The sequence below is a fragment of the Budorcas taxicolor genome, chromosome 5, assembly GCF_023091745.1.
Source record: "Budorcas taxicolor isolate Tak-1 chromosome 5, Takin1.1, whole genome shotgun sequence".
Taxonomy (NCBI): Eukaryota; Metazoa; Chordata; class Mammalia; order Artiodactyla; family Bovidae; genus Budorcas; species Budorcas taxicolor.
The window spans coordinates 125,834,614-125,857,279 of record NC_068914.1 but is presented as its reverse complement, the minus strand read 5'-3'; the positions used below and the strand labels follow the sequence as shown (position 1 = coordinate 125,857,279).

At 39.8% G+C, this 22,666-nt stretch overlaps 1 protein-coding gene across 3 annotated transcripts in view; it reads left to right on the top strand.

Annotated features, from left to right (window-relative positions):
- The window catches only part of PPFIBP1 (PPFIA binding protein 1), a 199,401-nt gene that overhangs the window by 122,934 nt on the left and 53,801 nt on the right, over positions 1–22,666 (top strand). For all 3 annotated transcript variants that reach the window (XM_052641467.1, XM_052641466.1, XM_052641465.1), the window contains exons 3-4: positions 6,137–6,231; positions 10,993–11,198. In XM_052641467.1, the coding sequence (XP_052497427.1) occupies positions 6,168–6,231; positions 10,993–11,198 (270 nt within the window). In that variant the 5' untranslated portion in view covers positions 6,137–6,167. The remainder of the gene's footprint in view (positions 1–6,136; positions 6,232–10,992; positions 11,199–22,666) is intronic.

Below are 22,666 nucleotides of genomic sequence, written 5' to 3'. Positions count from 1 at the left end.
TCTATTTACATCAGTTCAGTTCAGTTCAGTTCAGTCACTCAGTCGTGTCCAACTCTTTGCGACCCCATGAATCGCAGCACGCCAGGCCTCCCTGTCCATCACCAACTCCCAGAGTTCATTCAGACTCACGTCCATCGAGTCAGTGATGCCATCCAGCCATAGTAAAGGCTTTCTTCAGTTTGAACTATGACCTTGAACCCAAACCACACTCCTTTGTTGTTGGTAGTTGTATTTTCTGGTCCCTTTTCCGTCAACAGGTCATTCAAATAAGTGTATATTAGCTATTTAGAATCCAGAAATAATTATGGTATTGTGTGGGAATTATTAGATGGTAAAGTTTTTATTTTCTAAGTGGTTTTGTGTGTCCAAAAGATGACAGCAGGTTTCTAGGTAAGGAAAGAGTCCAAACATAGGAAGCTGGATATTCTGAGTTTAATTTTAGACCTCAGGTGCATATAATTGGATTATTCATTATTCTTTATTCATGATATATTATCATATAAGGCCTGCATATCCTACTTACATTCATTATTTATTCGGTTCATTTTAAAATATTGTTTCAAAAAAATAAAAATATTGTTTCATTTCTAATTTCTAACAGCCATCTTCAACCCTAATTTTAAAAATTTGAGGTGAAGCTTACATACAGTGAAATGAACACATCTTAAATGTACAGTTTGATGAGTTTTGACAAATGTATAAGCTTGTATATATCCATCAAGATATTGAACAGAAAGTCCCCAGAATTTCCTTGAATCATTCACCACTTCCTGCAAGAAACTATTGTTCTACTTTCTATCACCATAGATTAACCATTTGGAATTTTACATAAAAGGAATCACACAATGCATAGTCATTTATGTCTGACTTCTTTTGCTCCAGGTAGTGTTATATTTGTCTTTTTCACTGTGGAGGAATAATCCATTGTATTAACTATGTGAAGATGCCCTGGGGAATCTTCCTCTCTGAAATGTTTCTGAGAATATAGGAAAATTTTGATATAGCATGAGATTTTCTGAGGCCTTTTATTTAAGTTTTCTATTTTTTAAAATAGTTTGACTCAGGCATAAAAATTGACATAACCTTATCAACACAGATGCTCATGAAGTTAGGTGGCCACTAAAATAGCTCAAGCGTGGACAAGTCAGACTTTTAGTAAATATGGAAGCTCTGTTCTTAACATTAGTACTTTACCACTTTTGGTTGCTGTTCTTACTCCTCTGTATAATCCTTTAATTTCCGTGTGGAATTTGTTGAGACTTATTTTGTGGCCTTGCATACACGCATGGCCTGGCCTAGTGTGTATGACATGTGGGTTGAAAAGAATATGTTCTGCATTTGGATGTTTCGTTTTATGAATTGATTTAGGTCAAGGTGGGGGATAGTATCGCTAACGTCTGTATTATTACCTGACTTGTTTTCCTGCCTTGTCTGTCATTCCGAAAGAAGGCTGAAAAGGAGGGACAAATGAAAGGTGGGATAAACAGAGAAAAATGGCAGGACAGCAGATTTACATCCAACTATATTGACTATTGAATATAAATGGACTGAATTTGTGTAATTCTCCCTTAGCTGTGTCAGTTTTTGCTTCATGTTATTTGAAGCTCTGTTATTAGTTGCAGAAACATTTGTGATAAATTGACTCTTATCATTATAAAAATCCCTCTTTCTAGTAATACTTGATTGAAAGTCACTTTTCACATATTAATATGGCTAATCCTCCTTCCCCAGGCTTATTTACTGTGTGTGCAATATCTTATTTTTCATTCTTATATTTTATATGTCTTTACATTTAACTAGTCTGACAATCTTGGGCTTTTATTAAAAGTTTATTCCGTTTACATTTAATGTAATGGTAAATTATATGATTGAGTTTAAGTTTATCACTTGCCATTTGATTTCTTTTTCTCCCATCAGTTCATTGTTTCACCTTTACTTCCTTCTTTTAGATTAATTGAGGATTTTATTAACATTCTATCTCATCAACTCAACTGGCTTTTTACTTTGTCTTTGTACAGTTTGGATGGATTATATTATATATTCTTATCACAGCCTGATGTGAATTGGTATTGAACATCTTTGTGCATAATGTAAGAACTTTACCCTCTTCTATCCATTGAGCCAGTAAGATTGTGATTTCCTTCATAAGCCCTAATCACTTTGCATCATGTGGATGGGGGAGTGCCCACAAGTGAAAAGATGTATGAATGTGAACCTCACTTGTGATGTATGGTTACCTTTACTCAAGAGCTAAATCCCCCATAGTTTCTACCTGTTTTTGTTTTCATTTTAGCCCATTTTGCATTCCCATTACCATTCTGTTAGAGAGTCTGTGAATTCACATCCTTGTACAGTACTTAGTACTGTCCATTGTTTTGCCAACGGACTGAATATAAAATGATACCACATTGGTATCTTAAATTCTTTGAGTATTGATAACATTAAGCATCTCTTCATATTTTATATTGGTGAAAATGTATCCCTTTTGTTATATGTCTATTCATGTCTTTACCTGTCCTGTTTTTAAATCAATTTGTAGTGATTTTATACTTGGAAACCACTGAACTACCACCTATATTGAACTAAATTTAAAGAAGTCTTTGATCTTTGAATCTGTCATTCTTCCTGACAACTCGATTTAATTTGTATGCGCGTGTGTGTGCCCAGTCTTTCAGTCATGTAGAATTCTTTGAGACTCCGTGGAATGTAGCCTGTCAGGCTCCTTTGTCCATGGAGTTTTCCAAACAAGAATCCTGGGGTAGGCTGCCATTTCCTCCTCCAGGGAATCTTCCACACCCAGGGATAGAACCTGTATCTCTTGTGTCTCCTGCATTGGCAGGCAGGTTCCTTTACCACTGAGCCATCAGGGACCTCTCCAAATTCCTGACCCCTTGACTCCCTGAGGATAACTGCTCAAATTTCCTCCCTTAGCACCTACCACCTTTGCCATATTATGTACATATTTATTAATTGTGTTTACTGTCTTGTCTTTTCCTTATTATTACATGTAGGCTGCTATGTGATAGGTATAGAGATTGAGAGTAAGCATCTATAAACTTCTATAGCACTTTAATGTTTACATCATATTATATTAAACAAAGACTTGGTCTCTAATAAACTGGAAATTTTTTTAAAAATTGGTTCTTCTCCAACATTTTAAAAAGAATCACCTAGGTTCTCATACCTCCGTGTCTTAGCATTTGAAAGGTTCACTGGAACAGAGAAGAAATAGATAACTACCTGTCTTTCTTGAAAAAGTGTTCTTGCTCTACACAAATTGCAGTTACCTGCAAAGATTTAGTGGGGTGATGAGAGCTTTTCTAATGTGAGCATAATTTTATTTTATTGATATTTCCCATGTTTATAGCTGAGCCTGGCATGTATCTGTCTGTCTCTCTTATTTATAAACACACACACAAATACAGGTAGATAGAGAGCATCTATCTAGAGCTCTTTGAAGTTCGACTTTAAAATGAAAGGAAATGTAGGCTACTTAATTATGTGAAATTCAAGGACCATACACTCTTTGGCTTAATCCTTCATGTCTCTTGAGTATTTAAGGCTGAAGTGTGATCATTAAATTTCTGCCCTACCTCTCGGGACTGTGCACTAGCTAAATGTGGTATTAGATTTTTGAGAACGCCTAGGTTTATAACCTAACTTATTAGCCCCTTGATTTCTGGGTGACTGTAAATGCATGCCTTGGGTGTTTTTGTGCTGTAGTATTTATACATAAAATGATAGTGATATTTTATACCTTCTGAAGGGAGTAAATTCTGGGAAATTCTTTGTTATTGTTCAGTCACCAAGTCATGTCCAACTCTTTGCAACCCCATGGATCGTACCACACCAGGCTCCCCTGTCCTCCACTATCTCCTGGAGTTTGCACAAATTCATGTCCATTGAGTTGGTGATGCTAGCTAATCGTCTCATCCTCTGCCACCCTCTTCTCCTTTTGCCTTCAATCTTTCCTAACCTCAGAGTCTTTTCCAATGTGTCGGCTCTTTGCATCAGGTGGCCAAAGTATTGGAGCTTCAGCTTCAGTATCAGTCCTTCCAGTGAATATTCAGAGTTGATTTCTTTTAGGATTGACTGGTTTGGTCTTCTTGCTGTCCAAGGGACTCTCAAGAGTCTTCTCCAGGAACAGTTCGAAAGCATTGGTTCTTCAGTGCTCAGCCGTCATTATGGTCCAGTTCTCACATCCATACGTGACTACTGGAAAAATCATAGCTTTGACTGTGAAACTTTGTCAGCAAGGTGATGTCTCTGCTTTTTAATACTCTGTCTAGGTTTGTCATAGCTTTTCTTCCAAGCATCTTTAGCAGGCATCTTTAGCAAGCATCTTTTAATTTCAAGGCTGCAGTCACTGTCCACAGTGAGTTTGGAACCTAAAAAAACAAAATCTCCCACTGTTTCTACTTTTTGCCCTTCTATTTGTCATGAAGTGATGGGACCGGATGTCATGATCTTTGTTTTTTTTAAATGTTGAGTTTCAAGTCAGCTTTTTACTTTTCCTCTTTTCCTTTTTCACCCTCATAAAGAGGCTCTTGAGTTCCTCTTTAATTTCTGCCATTAAAGTGGTATTATCTGCATATCTGAGGCTGTTGATATTTCTTCCACCAGTCTTGATTCCAGCTTGTGATCGATTCACCCCAGCATTTCAGATGATGTACTCTGTATAGAAGTTAAATAAGCAGAGTGACAGTATACAGCCTTGTCATACTACTTTCCCAATTTTAAACCAGTCAGTTGTTTCATGTCCATTGCTAACTGTTGCTGCTTGATCCACATACAGGTTTCTCAGGAGACAAGTAAGGTGGTCTGGTAGTCCCATTTCTTTAAGAATTCTCCAGTTTGTTGTGATCTACATAGCCAGAGACTTTAACCTTTGAAATTCTTAGATGAAATATATGAAAACTATCCAATCAGAGTAAGATTTCACAATAATTAATGGCATTTTATGAGAGTGAACGCATAATAGAGAATTGATCTAAGCAGCTGTTTATCAGAGCTGTAAATATGTTTGTAAAAATAAAGTGGTAAGACCTAGGTTGCTTGGAAACAGAGGGCAAAGTTTTCTGTTAAGCAGCATATGCTTTATTTCCCAGATGTTTGTTCTACCACAGTAACTGCTAAGTAGCAGGAGCTGTATTTGAGTGTGTTGGGAGAATGTATTTGGATGGTTAGCTGGTACCTGAAATGTATTAATTAATATTGAAAATCATATAATTTGCCTTTTTTCCTGTTAATGGCCAAATTTTTTGCAAGAATAATTTTAAATTATTTTTTTAGCTGGTAAAAGAGTGAGTAGATTGTGACACAGTTTCAGCCTAACTCTATTTCTCAGATAGGATTAGAGAAACAAAAATTTAATATTACAGTGGAAATCAGATAGACCTAGTTCAAAAACTGGTCTTTGTAAACTTGTTTTTGTTGTATTTACTTGCAGTCTTTATAGGCAAAGATCATTATGAAATGAAGAGGGATTTGTGCATTTAATAGGGTTTCTCTCATGACTAAGGATTATGGGTAATTTATATTAATGTCTGGGACTCAATACAGGATATACACTCATAGGCACTCAATACAGGATAGCCATTGTCACAGTGCAAAATGCCAGTAGGTGTGTGTGTCCTTGTTATGTATGTTCCGAATCATTTTCTTAGACAAATCTCATCGTAATTCCTTATTGAGGAAAAAAATAAAACTAAAGGCAAAATTGACAGAGCAGAATTGGGTGAAGCCAGTGTAGATAGAACCAAGTCTCATCTATCTAGCATCCCTCATGGCCCTGGGCAGGGTTCCACAGCCACCTCTGTTGCCCTCACAGAGACCTAGAGCTCTCCAGAGTACAGCATGGAAACCGTCCTACTGGAGTCTAAACGCTGTGGGTGCAAGAACTGAATCATACTTACTTTATTAACTGATCAGGCATAGCATGAGATCTAGCAGTAGAGTAGGCACACAATGACTGGTCATAGTTTATTAAGTGATTCATTTAATTCAGCTCTGATACTTCACAAATTCTCTGTATGTCACTGCTAGGTGGAGCTACAGTTTAATGTTGAAGTATCAAACCCACCAGGAAGCATATATCATTTGAAGGATGTAATGATAAACATCATTGTTTTTTCAGATCTAGGTTCGAATTTGCCCTTGACAACAAGATGATGAGTGATGCAAGTGACATGTTGGCTGCAGCGCTGGAGCAGATGGATGGGATTATAGCAGGTAATCTGCATCCTCTAAAAGACGCAGTCATGGCATTTACTTAGCTCTCTTGGCGTTTTTTATTGCAACTATTACCTCTCCACTTTGATATTTTCATTTATTGGCTTTCTCCAGTGCCTTTAGGTTCACCATGGTTTCAGTCTTTGCCCTTCTTCCCCAATTCCTGCCAGAATTATTCTTAAATTTTGTTTTAAAATGTCAAAAAATTCTGGTACCTTCCTGGGCTTCCAAACCAGAGTAAAGGTGACTCTGGTCCAGGTGGTCTGTGGACTGCATTTGGAGGGAGGGATTAGTGCTCTACCCAATATTCAGGAATGTTCTCATCTTTTCCCTTAAGTTTAACATTCACTTTCCCAGCAATGAGTCTCACATCTGTTTATTTTTCCAATTCTTTGCTAAGCTTCAGGACCTTATCTCTACCAGCCAACCAGATAACCCCCTGCAATGTCTTATTATAGACGCATCTTGTCATCATTTAAAACATTGAGCTCACCATCTTTTCTCAGAAGCCCCTCTAGTTGTGTGTGTGTGTGTGTGTGTTTTTAATTGGAGGCTAATTACTTTACAGTATTGTAGTGGTTTTTGCCATACATTGACATGAATCAGCCATGGGTGTATATGTTCCCCATCCTGAGCCCCCCTCCCACCTCCCTTCCCATCCCATCCCTAAGGGTCATCCCAGTGCACCAGCCCTGGGCACCCTATCTCATGCATGGAACCTGGACTGGCGATCTGTTTCACATATGGTGTCTTTTTCTTGGCTAATCTCATAGTCCTCCCTCTATACACTTTCATAAACAGTTTAAATCGTTCTAGACACGCCCCTTATGTTCCCCCACTTAGTCAAATTCTGTCAGTTCTGCCTCCTACCAAATTCTCCCAGTCCCTTTTTTCCTCTCTAAAATCTGTTGTGTTTGTGCTACCGTTGTCCTGCTCTATCTAAATAACCCTCCCACTTGATGTCCTTGGCACACTTGCTTTCCTGCTCTAGTCCACCCTTTTCCCAGACCACCAGAATCTTTTTTCTGAAATGCCAGTCTCGGCAATGGAGACGCAGACATAAAGAACGGACTTGTGAACATGAGGAGGGAAGGCGAGGGTGGGATGAATTGAGAGAGTAGCCCTGAAACACATACATTATCATATGTAAAACAGATAGCCAGTGGGAATTTGCGGAATGGCTAATTCATTCAATTTGGTGCTCAAATCTGGTGAGCTCAAATCTGGTGCTCTGTGACAACCTAGGAGGGTGGGAGGTGGGAAGGAGGTTCAAGAGGAAGAGGACATATGTATACCTATGATTCATGTTGGTGTATGGCAGAAACCAGCACAGTATTGTAAAGTAATTATCCTCCAATTAAAAATAAATTAAAAAATAAATGATCATCCTTTTTAAGAATCTTTAGCAATTTTCTGTTGCAGAAGCTGAGCGAAAGAAGTAGACTATTATCTCCTTGTGTTCTCACCATGGTGAGGGGACTGACTCGTAGATGAGCCCCTTCATCCCCCGGCAGATGCCCCAGGAGTAGTGCGACCTAAGCTCCTCTGTCTTCCATGGGCTTCCCTAGTAGCTCAGTAGGTAGAGATTCTGCTTACAATGCAGGAGATCCGGGTTTGATCCCTGGGTTGGGAAGATCCCCTGGAGCAGGAAATGACAACCCACCCCAGTATTCTTGCCTGGAAAATCCCATGGACAGAGGAGCCTGGCAAGCTACAGTCCATGGGGTTGCAAGAGTCGGACATGACTTAGTGACTAAACCACCACCAAACCAAGCTCTCCTGTAACATTTTGTGTCTTGTCTCAAGAAAAGGACTTTCATGTATTTGGGAATGAGCCAGTTACAACAAGGATATGTCTGAATGGGTTGGCCTGCATGCACCTGGTGGTCAGGGTCCTGTTACAGTTGGCCTTGACCAGTGACCAGGGTCAGGATATAGTTGTCCTGGCCCCAACTGCTTCTCTTTTCTGGTCACAAATTGGACCCACTCGACTTTGGTAGTTTGGAGAAACCAAAGGTGTTTTCCTCTTCAGAAGGTTCTTCTCTTCAGGGAAGCGACCTGCATGGTCTCTTTATTATACTTCTATGTCTTGGAGACCTTCTTTCAATTTGACCTCCTTTGTAGATCAGACCACATTTTGAATAATGTATTCAGTTCTTAGAATATTGTTTTCACAGTGTCATTGGCAAACTAAAACTTATCTAGAGAATGTGCATGAAGGTGAAGAGTTTAACAAACTAAGGAGCTGGTTGTTTAATCTAGGAAAGTGTATTCTTGCTTGGGGAATGATACATGCTTTTATTTTTTTAATTCTTGAAAAAAATGTCTGTTTTAACTGCCTTTTTGAAAATTGAAATATAGTTGATTTACAGTGGTATGTTAGTTTCAGGTATACAATGAAGTATTTCAGTTACATGTACATATACTTGCTTTTTCGGATTCATTTCCATTATAGGTTTTTATAAGATATTGAATATAGTTCCCTGTGCTCTACAGTGGGTCCTTGTGTTTGAGTCACTCAGTCATGTCCAACTCTTGGGGGGCAGCAGGGACTGTAGCCCACCAGTCTCCTTATCCATGGAATTTTCCAAGCAAGAATACTGGAGTGGGTTGCCATTTCCCTCTCCAGGGGATTTTCCCGACCCAGGGATTGAACCCTCATCTCTTGCATCTGCTGCATTGCAGGCAGATTCTTAACCACTGAGCCATCAGGGAAGCCCCATTTTCTATGATATATGCTTTTAAATAGTTTAAGGACTGTTATATGAGAAAGAGAATGGATTTACTCTGTCACAATTTCAGAAAATATAACAACTAGAACCCATTTTAGGTTCTTCTCGGGGATTATATACAACCTTACCTCTCATCAGGAAGTGATATTTCTGAGGGATTGCGTGTTACGCATTCCCTTAGATTGTGTCCTTGACCCCTCAGTCCCAGCAGGGCCTCGGGAGCAATACTAGAGTCATTAAGACAGCAAGATTCCCCAGCTCTCCCCTCACACTAAGTCAGTCAGAGCTTTGTGGGTGGATCTGGATTCATATTTTCAAATTACCATCAGTATTTCTCCAACTGAGGTAAAGAGCAAGAAGAGGAGACCTGAGAGCAAACATTTGGGACTTTTCTAAATACACACCTCTCCCCTCTTCCCACTTTGTTTTGTGTTGAAGACTGAACAGAACAGAGGGTTGCCATGGGCTCACATGTATTTCAAATCATTGCATTGTATGATCCTAATACTTAAAGCTGCTGGAATATAGGACGTTATAACGTCCGGGTTTTGCTGCTTTTCTGTTCTTCCCTCCTCCTGACTTGCTCACCTCTTTTTTTTCTGAGTTCTCATCTCAGCTGTGCAGGGTTTCCTGAGGAGGCTGATTTACATGGTTATGTGGCTCCATTAGCATTCATCACTATACCTGTCAGTGGCTACCATTATCACAGTTTGGCAGATACTTGATCCAAATCTTGTGGTCCACTATCAGGGATGTCAATGGAATGAAACAGCTGAAAGCGAATTCCTTTCCCCATTGTTAGAACTGATCAAGCCCTGTGGCCAACTGGAGAGAGAACTTACATGTTGGCTCACAGGTCTCATCCAGCTGTAAGACCTTTGGATTTGTGAGAAATGAAGTGAAAGTCGCTCAGTCATGTCCAGCTCTTTGTGACCCCATGGACTACACAGTCCATAGAATTCTCCAGGCCAGAATACTGGTGGGTAGCCTTTCCCTTCTCCAGAAGATCTTCCCAACCAAGGGATCAAACCCAGGTCTTCCGCATTGCAGGCAGATTCTTTACCGGCTGAGCTACAAGGGAAACCTGGATTTGTGAGGTGATGGCCTAAATATCATAGTTGTTGAAATTTAAGTGTAAAGTTAATATGTATATTTGATGGTAAGTTTGATAGACCAGAAAATAAAAATCAAAGAGATGTAGAAGTGTCTATGGGTGCTTTCAGAATGCACTGTGAGTCAGTGTATGTATTTAAGTAGTAGAGTGTTCTGTAAAAGTAATAGAAAACAAAAATGGCTTTAAAACTATGTTTGGAAGCTAACATTAGCAAGAGCATTTGATGCTAGGCTGCAAACAGAATTGTGGGGGAAAGTGTTTATCCACACATGCTCCCTTGTACATATACAATGTACATGTGTAAGTTATTGAACGTCAGACATTGAATTCTAGGCAGTTAACTGGCTAGGCAGTAAGCTGGCTCTCTTACCTTTGAAATTATGCTATGCAATTTTTACCTCAATATGCAACTTCTTTCTAGGGGAATTTAAAAACTTTATGCTTTCTAATTTTTATTTTGGGGAATGCATGGCTCCACACAAACTGATCTGCTCTCTTCTTAGCCTGTGTTTCTTGAGGTCAGCACATCTTATACCAAGACCCATCCTACTCTTACTATGCCACACAGCTGGCCTCCCTGTTAAGTGTTTGACCACTGATATTTAGGAAATGGCAACCCACTCCAGTTTTCTTGCCTGGAAAATCCCTTGACAGGAGGAGCTTGGTGGGCTGCAGTCCACAGGGTCGCAAAGAGCTGGACACAATGACTAAACAGCAACAATCTCTCATCAATTATGTAATACTTATTTTTTCACCAAATGACTATCCCTTGGAGAGATTTACGTGATTGAAGTCTCTTTTCCCTAATCCTTGTTTGGTCATTCCTCACTGTGACTAGACTTGCTTGTCACCTTCACCTTTGGTATATTATCCAGCATAAATCCCATTGCCCTATGATTTTTTTTTTAAACCTAGGTTCTAAGGCCCTGGAATATTCCAATGGGATTTTCGATTGCCAGTCCCCCACCTCCCCGTTCATGGGAAGCTTGCGAGCCCTGCACCTTGTGGAAGACCTGCGCGGGTTGCTGGAGATGATGGAAGCGGATGAGAAGGAAGGCTTGAGGTGCCAGATCCCGGACTCTACAGCGGAAACACTCATCGAGTGGCTCCAGAGTCAAATGGTAGATATCCGCTTGTTACCAGCCCCACACCGTGAATCTTCTGTTGCTTAGGCCAAAACTTAGAACATAAAGTAGCTGATCAGAACAGGAATAAAACAGCTACAGGGTGACAAGTTTGCCCCGACTTTATCCATTAAGAGATTCTGATTTCCTTTTGACTCTAAAAATCGTTTTTTTAAAAATTGCTGTTAGTATACATTTCCTGTGTTGCCAGCTGGTCACCTGATTTTGCCCATAAAGGTGGACTAGCATTTGAACTGTGCTTGAATGATCTGCTGAGGCCCAAAACAAATAGTCCTGTGAGGAAAGAGTTTTGCACTTAATAGATGCTTTACTGGTAATACTGGGAAGTTTATTTGAAAAGGGCCAATATCGATTCAAAATAGGGAGTACAGTGAATTGTTCAGTTGCTCAGTCGTGTCTGACTCTGCGACCCCATGGACTGCAGCACAATCAGTGAAAAGATACTTCTAATAGCAAGGGATGTTGGTAGCAGTATGTGGTATCAAGTGCCATCTAGTGGTTGTGACAGTCATTTCGATTCCAGTACATGAGTTAATCTGTGGATTGGGCTCTGAATGGTGTTTAGTCACTGAACAATGAGCCTCTTTCTAGGCATCCTTCTCGAAAACTGATTGCATGGCAGATCTGCCCTTTCCCTAAAAACAATGCTAAATGCTGTTTTAGTATGTGTTAAACACAGAAAATCCACAGAATGTCACAGAAATATTCAAAAGAGAAGCTAGAAAAAGTGTTTATTTTGTAAGTATTTAATGGATATTCAGTTTTTCAGGAAAATGCATGAATAAGCTTCTAAGTTCATTGCTTTTACATAAAAGTTAATGAAAATTGTATGAAATAATGACAGTCTATTTTTGGTCTATGGTGGCAATGTCAGTTGTTTGCTTTGGGAACCTTAATGGTATCAGTACATCCTGTACCTGAAGCATTTTCATGTGACGTGACATGAACACCAACGCTCCCACCCTGTTCCAGCCGGTGTACTTCCCCATTTCAAGTGCAGATGGTACGGTTCATCTTTTAGCGCATCTCTGCAACCTTGACAAGCATAAATATTTTACTTTATATATCTTACTTTGAGATAGTTTACTTTGTATAATAGTATTTTAGATATTTTATATTGTATATTTTACTTTGTATAATAGATATATTACTTTCAATACCTAATTATTGCACCTTTAGTTTTTCTGCAAGTTTATCCTCTGGAGATTTAAGTATCCAGGTCTGCTGATTTCTTTGGGGAACTGCTTCATGCTCTGAAACCAGAGATTTCCTGGCATATTTCTCAGGCTGTTTCTCCCTCCTCCCTTGCCCCTTCTTTACTGCTTGTTTTCCTGACCATTCAGCACACTTTGGGAAGGGAGCTTAGAGGAACCCATTCCCACCCTGCATTTAGAAGCAGCCAATGCAGCCATAACATGAGGGCTCTGTGGTTAAGTGTTTCACTTGTGTCCAAAGTATCTCCATTAATAGGTGCTCAGTCTGTTAAAGTGTTTCTGGAAAAGACTGAAAGTGACGTGATGGTTCCTGAAACATAAATCATGTCATCCATGCCTTTCTGAGAAACCTACAGTGGTAGTCACATGTGACTTAGAGACAGAAACCACAGTGCTTGCTGGACTGCAAGGCCTTTAGTTTCGTACTAGCTCCTTGTTGCCTTCTGACCTCAGGTCTCATTGCCCTTTTGCTCCACTTCAGGCATGTGGGATTCCTCACTGATTCTCAAACATGTTGGTGAAACTGGGCCTCAGGGCCTTTGCCCTGGCTGTGTACTCTGCCTAGAAAGTTCTTTTCTCAGATTATCTGGATGACTAGTTTCGTCACATTTACGTAAAAGTTGTGCTCTCCGTGAGGCCTTTTCTGCCCACCTGATCTAAAATTTCATGTAGTTATTCTTCATAGTGCATATCCCTATTTTTATTTTTTTACTAAGAATGCACCACTTTCTTATGTACTATGTATTTGCCATATTTATATGTATTTTTTTCTCTCTCCAACTGGAATGGAAGTATCACTGAGACTTTTGACTATATTTAAAACAAATCCAAACAAAACCACTGCATTGATGGTCCCTAGAACAATGCTTGGCATGTAACAGGTGGTCAGTAATTATATTTGTGATGAATGTTACTCCATGAATGATAAAATGGTATATACATTTGAATGAACTGGATTTAACATTTATTAAAATAGCATTTATTTATTGTGTTAAATTTATTCATTTGATGGATAATGGCTTATTAATTTGTGGTTTTGGTTGCTGTTTGTCTTAATATCTAACATTTTAAAGTTAAGAATCCACAAAATGGACAAATACTTCACACACCTTACAAAGATTCAGTTTTTATCCAAAAAACAGACAATTAAAAAACTAACCAAATGTTAACTCCACAGAGGTAAGTTTTCTTGGGTTAAACTTATTTATATTTGTACAACCTGATTTATATCTGTCCCCTCATGTGGAATCCAGTCCTTCCAAATTACGTGTATTTTTGCAAGCACATAAATAATGAAATTTTAAAAAAAAGATTGATGACAAAGGGCAAAGCCCAAAGCAAGAAGGGGAGAGTGGGAGTGAGTGTTTGGAATAATGAAGGCATAGGTGTGCGACCTTGTTGTTTATCCTTCTGTATATACCAGTTTACATCTGCTAATCCCCACTGGAGGACACAGGAGCCTGGTGTGCTTCAGTCCATGGGATCACAGAGTAGGACACGTCTTAGTGACTGAATACCAACAATAGTCCCAGCTACCATAAACGCAGGGAACTATATTCAGTATCCTGTGATTATCAATAATGGAAAATAATATAAAAAAGAATTTGTGTGTATATATGTATATAACTGAGTCACCTTGCTATACTGTAGCAATTAACACTGCATTATAATTCAACTGTGCTTCAGTAAAAAATACACTAAGCAAAAAGGCATAGGTATGACATGAATAGTCAGAGCTTAGCCTATCATAGACTAATTTTAGAACCAAAGGGAATTGAGGCAGTATTAAGAATCCAACAGGCAGAAGGTCTTATGCTTGCAATTTAATGATTTGCTGATAGTATAGCCTTGTCCCATTTGATATCTCAGAAGCTGTGATGTGTTTTATGATCTTAAAAGTGGTATCTGTACATGTTGGGGCTTCCCTGGTGGCTCAGATGATAAAGAATCTGCCTGCAGTGCAGGATACTTGAGTTTGATCCCTGGGTTAGGAAGATCCCCTGGAGAAGGGAATGGCAACAAACTCCTGTATTCTTCCCCGGGAAATTCCATGTCAGAGAGGTTCCTGGCAGGCTGCAGTCCATGGGGGTCGCAAAGAGTTGGACATGACTGAGCATGCATGCAGATACCTAGAGTAGTCAAATGAATTCATAGAGAGAGAAAATAGAATAGTGGTTGCCATTCGCGGGGGAAAGGGTGGGATGTGGAGTTAGTATTTAATAGATACAGAGCTTGAGTTTTGCAATATGAAAAGAGTTCTGTAGATGGATGATGGTGATGATTCCACAGACCTGCGAGTGTACTTATTGCCACTGAACTGTACATGTAAAAATGGTAAATTTTTATGTGTATTTTACCCTATCAAAAAATTTTAAATTAGTAATATGATAAAATGTGGTGGCATCTTATAATCGAAGGAACACAGAATTCTCCCGATTGTATCTTAAGCTGTTTGTCTCAGTTTCCTCATCTGTAAAATGGGAATGGTGGTTTCTGCCACACAGGATTGTGAAGATCCTATTAGCTAATGTATGTTGAGTGCTTGTCAGTGAGCCTGGCAGAGGATTAGTCAAAAAAGTCATAGTGAAGAGTGGATTGTAGAGAGTAGAGGGAAACATTTAGCAGGACCTTTTGCAATGAAGGAAAGAAAGGGTTGAGTCTGGTTATGGGGCAGTTAAGTTTACTTCTTTGACAGAAAAGTGCAGACATTTCTCCGACTATGGAGAAACTTCCACAATGTTTTAGAAAAACTTATTAATGATATGAGTTAAATAATTAATATTTCATTCATGCTTAATTATGGCCAACCTGAAAGTCCATTTACTTAAGAGTGACTGATGCTAAGTTTCTCATTACTGCAACTGGGCCTTTGCGTTTCTAATTATTATTTTACCCAAGCCAGGAAGATGCCCTGGTTTCCTGTAGGGTGCAGATTATTCCTTCGCTACTAATTTCTGCCGCCCTCTGATCAGAAGTTGGATAAGAAAGTGGAAAATAGTAAAGACTGTTACAGTGAAGTGAAGTTAAATCTACAAAAATGAATTTGTTTTAATTGGGTAGCTAAATATGTAGGAAGGAGTAAGTTTCTTTTAAGACTCGAAAGTTTGTCTCCTGTGGTAAAACAACAGCAGCAACAAATCAATTGAATATGACATATTTATTCAGCTACTGAGGTATAATTCTCTGTTTTCATTGTGAAATGTGTGTTAACACAAATACTAATAACAGAGAATTATGTACAGAGAAATAACAGAGAAAGTTTAAGAGGGCAAATAGAAAAAAGTCTTAATTTTTTGAGCCTAGCAAGTAGTTTTTGTTTACTTTAGATCTGACTTGATCCACTGCCCTAAAACATTCTTACAATGCTTTCTCCAGTAGATGGAGGCAAGGTTCATGACCTTGAGTGGATCCTGAAATACCAAAGTGTCTGGTTGTCTGGCAGCTTTAATTATGACACAATCTCAAAGTTAGCAGAAATTACAGAAAAAGACAGTTTGGGGGACTTGCCTGGTGGTCCAGTGGTTAATAATCCACCTTGCAATGCAGGGGACGCAGGTTCAATTCCTGGTCAGGGAACTGAGATCCCATATGCTGTGGAGCAACTAAACCCACGTGCCACAACTAGAGAATCCATGCACACAGCGCAAGATCCCATATATCGCAACTAAGACCCGACACAGTCAAATAAATTAATTTTGAAAAGAAAACAAAGTGAATGAAAATACTCATGGTAAAAACTACAAATCAGGCATGATAACCCAGTAGTATATCAGTGGGGGAAGTGAAGTGCTCTTGACTGACTTCTGACCTGTTAAATCATTATAATGCATTTTTATCTTTTCTCTATGTTGAAAAAGATAATATTAATCCTAAGTGTCCCTTGGGTTAAATGTTTCATAAAAATAACAATACTCATAATTTATTTAGAGAGTTCAGACACGGGGCATGTTCTCTCCAGGGCTTCTAGCTGTTCTCCCCACGTCCTTGACCCCCAGCCACACACTCCATCCCCGCCCTGCCACCCTCTGATCCCCGCTGTTCTCTGCCCAGCTACTTTCTCTTTTCCTGTGTGCCTCCAGGGAATGTTTTTCCAAGCCTTGGCAAGCAAGATAACATCTTAGGTTGTATCCCATATGTGGTCACAATTATATGAGCTGTGCCTCATCTCTCACTGAGACATCTTAGCTGAGGTTAAACCTGTTTTTCCCTTATGCTTCTGGAAAACTCCCAGGAAAGCACATGGACCAAGTCAGCAGAGTTCTCCATCAAAAGATGCCAGTGTGTGGACAGTGAGAGAGGTGCTTTCAGTGGAATCCCAGGTGCCTTCAGTGGAATCCCAGTTGTTCGGGTTGAATAGAAAGATTCCTCTATTCTTTTACAAAAGTAAATTATAAAAGAATAGTGTTGGTTTAAGTTAAAAAAGAATAGTGTTGGTCACTCAGTTGTGTCTGAGTCTTTCTACCCCGTGGACTGTAGCCCACCAGGCTCCTCTGTCCTAGAATTCTCCAGGCAAGAATACTGGAGTGGGTTGCCATCCCTTCTTGCAGGGGATCCCTGGAGGAAGTGGCAAGAAAAGTAGACACAGCATTTTTCCTTGATCTCAAGTTCTCCTTCCCAAAGTAAAAGAGATTCTTCTGCTAGCTCTGCAACCTGTCACATTTCTGAGTTTTTAAAAAATAAGCTTTCATTGGAGTATAGTTGCTTTACAGAGTTGTGTTAGATTCTGCTATACAACAAAATGAATCAGCCATGCATATACACATATTATCTCCCTTTTGGACTTTTTCAGGTCAGCTCAGTGCATTAAGTAGAGTTCCCTGTGCTATGTGATAGGTTCTCATTAGTTATCTATTTTATACATAGTATCAGTAGTGTATATATGTTAATCCCAGTCTCCCAGTTTATCCCACCCTCCCTTAACCCCTTGATATCCATATATTTGTTCTCTATGTCTGTGTCTTGGATTTTTGTAAATACTGAATACAGGAATGAACAATGCGTGAATGAATGAATATGTTTTACTCTTAGAATAGGAGCTGGCTTTATTTAGCTTTGGGGAACTTCTATTTTCCATCCATCTGGAACTCAGGGAACTTTGGAGCATACCTGTGACTGGGATAATGTTGCAGTCTCAGTGTGTACTCCTCTCCCCACTACAGAAGCTTCGGGAGCATTGTGATATGCCTGAAAATAAGGTGAGGAAGGGGTAGAGCGCATCTTCCCTTCTCAAGGATCTAAAAGAACTCTTTAGGAGACACTGAAGCAGACTGTCTCTTCACCCGGTGCTGGCCATGGATGCACAGACGAGGAGATGCAGGTGTGCCCTGGCCATGTAACAGGACAACCACTGCTCGTGGCCGTGAATAGTTTAATGTGGCACAGATGCTCCGAGGGAAGCGCTCTCATGATACTTCTAAGAAGATTGGCAGATAAGCGCCCTTGGCATCTGCTGTTCTCACCAGCATTTCAGATATAGTTACATTTTTGGAGTAGTGAATCTTAGAGGCTGACCCACTACTGTGGTTTTTCTTGCTCCAGAGCACTTGTTTTTGCTCCAGTTGACTGTTTGGTTAAGAAGATGCCTTCTGTCTCTGGGAAACAAACACTGTGAAAATTAAAACCCAGAAAAACAAAACCCTAAAGTAATCTTGACTTGGAAAGTACAGCATACATTCAGGATCATTCTGAGTTTCAGTCTTTGATGTACTTTCTGACAACATTGAATAAACTGATAACTTTCTAGGAGAGGGTCATGATTGAGTTTTGGGGGTATGATAAAATGCATGTGAGATTTATTTCCCTTTTTGGGTTTCTTAGCAAATGATGAGATTTTGGAATAAGTAGAGGGCTTCCTGAAGAGGCTGTTCTTTTGAACTTCAGTAGAAATTTAGGAGGAAAATATAAGTGGGGTGTTTGCAAGATGGACCTAGAGTCAGAGGTGCCATAGTACAAAGGGGCACTGGCCAGGTGGAGGGGTGCTTCAGTGGCCTTGAATGGTAGTGGTGTTGCCCTGAGATGATTGTTTACAGCCCAGGAGCAGGCCTATCCATGCTAATCACACTACATCGAGTGTGAGGACCAGATAGCAGAGCACTGCTCCTGCCTGGTGGATTGATTTCCAACATTGTTGGTATTGTGTTCTTTGACTCTTTGTACAAAACAGTGTGAGATGCTGTCTTGTGTGTCAGACCCAAATGAAGTGTAACTGTGATATTTCTGGCTGAAAGATTCCAGTCTTATTTCAGTCTTTCCTCTAGTGGAAAGCCAGCAATGGATGTTTGCATGCAGTGATAGAAATATTAATACCATGATTAGGACATGAAAGACCCTGTATTAGATATATTATTTGGCAGCTAAAGATAACATTTAATTAAATGAGCTTTAGTTTAACACACCTGCCTTTTTATTTCTTACTTTTTTGTGGCTTGTGGGAGGGTTAGGGTTCAGGGTTTAGGGTTAGGGATCTCAGGTCCTTGACTAGGGGCTGAACCTGAGTCACGCCAGTGTAAGCCCAGAGTCCTAACCACTAGGAAACCAGGGAACTCCCTGCTTTTCTTTCTTGATATTGAATTTTAAGAAATAGAATCATGAAATCGTAAGTGTATGGCAGTTTTAAAAGTATATTTATGGGATTTCCCTGGCAGTCCAATGGTTGAGACTCCACCTTCCAATGCAGTGGGGGCGGGGCGGGTGGTACGGGTTCAGTCCCTGGTCAAGGAACTAAGAGTCCACATGCCACATGGTGTGGCCAAAAGATTAGACAAAAAAAAGAAAAGAAAGGCTAGTATATTTACTGGGTGGCGGGAGAGCGAGAATGAGAAGAGTGTGAGAGTGTGTGTGTGTGTGTGTGTGACAGAGATGGTGTTAGCCTAGCTCTTTTAAAAGACTTGTTGTCTATAGAATTGGACTGATTTTCTTTTCCCTGTTTTAATTCTGTTACCATTCTGATATGGGAATGCTATATTCAAAAGGAGTTCTATATTATAAATAAGTTTAATCATAGCAAATCACTACTGGTATATTGATTTTGGATTTTTTAGAGGAAAACAGCTCGGGAAAGAACACCAAACCAAAACTGGAGGTTGGGGAGAAAAGAGAGCCAGGTGTAGGCCAATGCAAACCAATAAAACTAAGAAAATCAGAGGAAAACACAGCATGGTACTTTCTACAAAAATAACAGACAGAAGACTCCCACCTGTCATGAAGCTGAAACTGGGTGATGAGTACAAAGGGTCTCATCATTGTAGTCTTTATATATATTTGAAGCTTTCTGTATTAAGACATTTTAAAGAAGAGACTCATATAATGCAAAATGCTAACATTTGTAACATCTTTTCACTTGGTTGTGTATTTATATTTGATGATAACAGGGTAATTAATATAAAAAGAAGAGCTTCTATTTAGATGGTGAAGGGTAAAGTAGATGGTGTGTGCAGCACCTGCCATGTGAGTTCAGCAGTTCACGTTCTTGGGTGTGGTTTCTGTCTAGCCTTAGGATTCTGTAATTCTATGAGGAATAAAGCTTTTTAGACAAATCCCTCCACACCCAGTACTCTTGCCTGGAAAATCCCATGGACGGAGGAGCCTGGTAGGCTGCAGTCCATGGAGTCGCGAAGAGTCGGACACAACTGAGCGATTTCACTTTGACTTTTCACTTTCATGCGTTGGAGAACGAAATGGCAACCCACTCCAGTATTCTTGCCTAGAGAATCCCAGGGATGGGGGAGCCTGGTGGGCTGCTGTCTATGGGATCGCACAGAGTCGGACACGACTGAAGTGACTTAGCAGCAGTAGCAGCTCCACACCCATTATGTCAGGAAAATCTGGCAAACTCCATAAGTTCCTTAGTTAAAGTATCACTACTACAATCCAGCTGCCTCTTGTGCCCTGCCCTCTCTGGTGTATTCCAGTCCTGCCCCTCCACACCCCCTGTTAGTTGAAGACTGCATTGTTAAAATCCTCACATTGATTCCAGTTTTGACCTAAACTCTCAGCTGGATTGAATGTGGTCAATAAAAGGTTGCATCATGAGTGATACTAGAAAGAGTTCTTTTGATGGCATCTCTGGGATTTTGAGTAAAATAATTTGGGCTGGCTGGTCTTCAATGCATTGGATGTTAAATTCACCCAACAAGAGTTTATACCAAATATGTTTTTAATTATAGGCTTAGAATTTCATAAGCATTTTGGGAGAATCAAAATAAATGTTATAAAGTTTCTATTAGCACTGAAAGACTATTAGGAAGAATAAATGACTGATGTATAAAGTCACTTGTAAGCCCTCCCTGGCAGAATATTAGCTTTTCAGCAAAAGCTAATCATGATGTTCAAGGCAAGATGTGGAGGAGAATTCAGTAGAGGAGAAGAGAAAGACATGGTATAAGAAAGAGGATGTGGGAAGCAGCTGTGAAAGGTGGATTTCTATAGGCAGAGAGAAGTGGGAGCTGGTACAGAGATGGGCACAGAGCCATGGAGAGTTAGATCTTGGAAAGGAGAATGAAAGCTCATTGAGAGAAAGAAATTGATGAGATAAGGATGGAGGCAATAAGTGAAGGTCTGTTCACAGGGAAAACAGGAAGTCAGGGTTCCAGAGTAGAAGAATGGTAAGCTTGTAAGAAGGAGTTAAGACTCAGTTCTCCCGAGTCTGGCAGGAAGAAAGACAGGGAAGACGTAGGAGGCGATATGTAATACTGTGTGTCGAAGAAGGAAGTACCTGAGGGAGTTCGTGCAAGAGGGCCTCAATTACTGACCATTGAAAAGGTCCTGGAGGGAATTCTCTGGAGGGCCAATGGTTATGGCTCTGCACTCTGACTGCCAAGGGCCCAGCTTCAATCCCTGGTCAGGAAACAGATCCCACAAGCCATGCAGCACGGACGGAAAAAAAAAAAAAAAAGAAGTCACCTCTTAAATGTTGTAGGAAGAGAGGATATGGCTTGAGGGGAAAGAAGTTAGTAATCATGGTGTGTGCATACCAGGTAGTAGAGGAAATGAGAATAAATGTCTTGCTCAGAAGGAAGAAGGCCGGGATAAAACCAAACATTCATTCATCTTTTATTTGCCTGATGTTTATTGAACATCTATCAGTGTTCCTTCATTCAGCCGTTGGTTAGCACCCACTGTGCATCAGATTGAAAGAGGGAGAGTTGTGTATGTAGTCAAGTCTAGCCTAGTCCATTCAGTGTGATGCCTGCTGCAACAAAGGGTCTTCTGGGTGTGGTTAACTAACATATGAGTGAACAGGCAACTCATGGAAGACATTCCAGACCAAGCCCCAGTTGAAATGAATCCTAAGGAATGAGGCGGAACAAGGAGGGAAAGAGTTGGAGATACAGTCCATGCAGAAGGAGTAGCATTAGTGTTTGAGAGAGCATGCTGGGTTTGGGGAGGCATGGAGTGATCTGGGAGGTAGGGCACAGGAGACGGAGGAAGAACAGAGACAGTAGGGTATTTGCCTAATGGAATGCACCTCTTGCTAGCATTTTTCGAGGCAAAGGTAACAAAAATTAGCAGAAACTAACGTGTGAACAGAACAGACCTTTATCTACTTGAATATACCAACAGAATACTTCAAAAGTATATAACTATTCCAGCAGTGGCTCATTTGTCTTTTATTCCTAAAATTATTTTAGTGTTTAAAAATAAACTACTCACGAGTGTTACAACTGCTTGTAAATATCAATACAGTGTTGAGAAACATGAGCATGCTCATTGTGGTCAATTTTTAGTATTTTTTAAACAGATCATTTTGTAGAACTGGTTTGGGGACAGCTTATTTCCATATCATAGGCAGTAGCTTCAAAAAACACTTCTAGAACTTGCTTCTAGAAACAGTTCTGATCTTGCTATAGTCTCCTTCAGTCAGGAGAAAGAGGACTTTTGATTTTTTGTCCTCACTAAGGAGAAACCTTTTTTTTCCCCTACCCAGGAAACCGTGTCTGTTTATAAAACATTGCTTGTGTAATTTTAAAAGCAGTTGCCTGCTAATGTTCATGATTAAAATGAGAGATTTAAAGTCATGTAGGGCGAGTCTCAGGACTTTCTCAGATTGAGAACATGCATTCATTACACATCCTACTTCTTTCCCCAAAAACAATCCTCAAGAGGTTACGGTAAATTTCATTTTCCTGGTAGCCCTCAGGGGTGGAAGTCATCCTAGCCACTCCATCAGACTCCTTCTAATACTGGTAATTTAATTCTGGGTGTGATTATGCTGTGATCATTGTGTAGGTA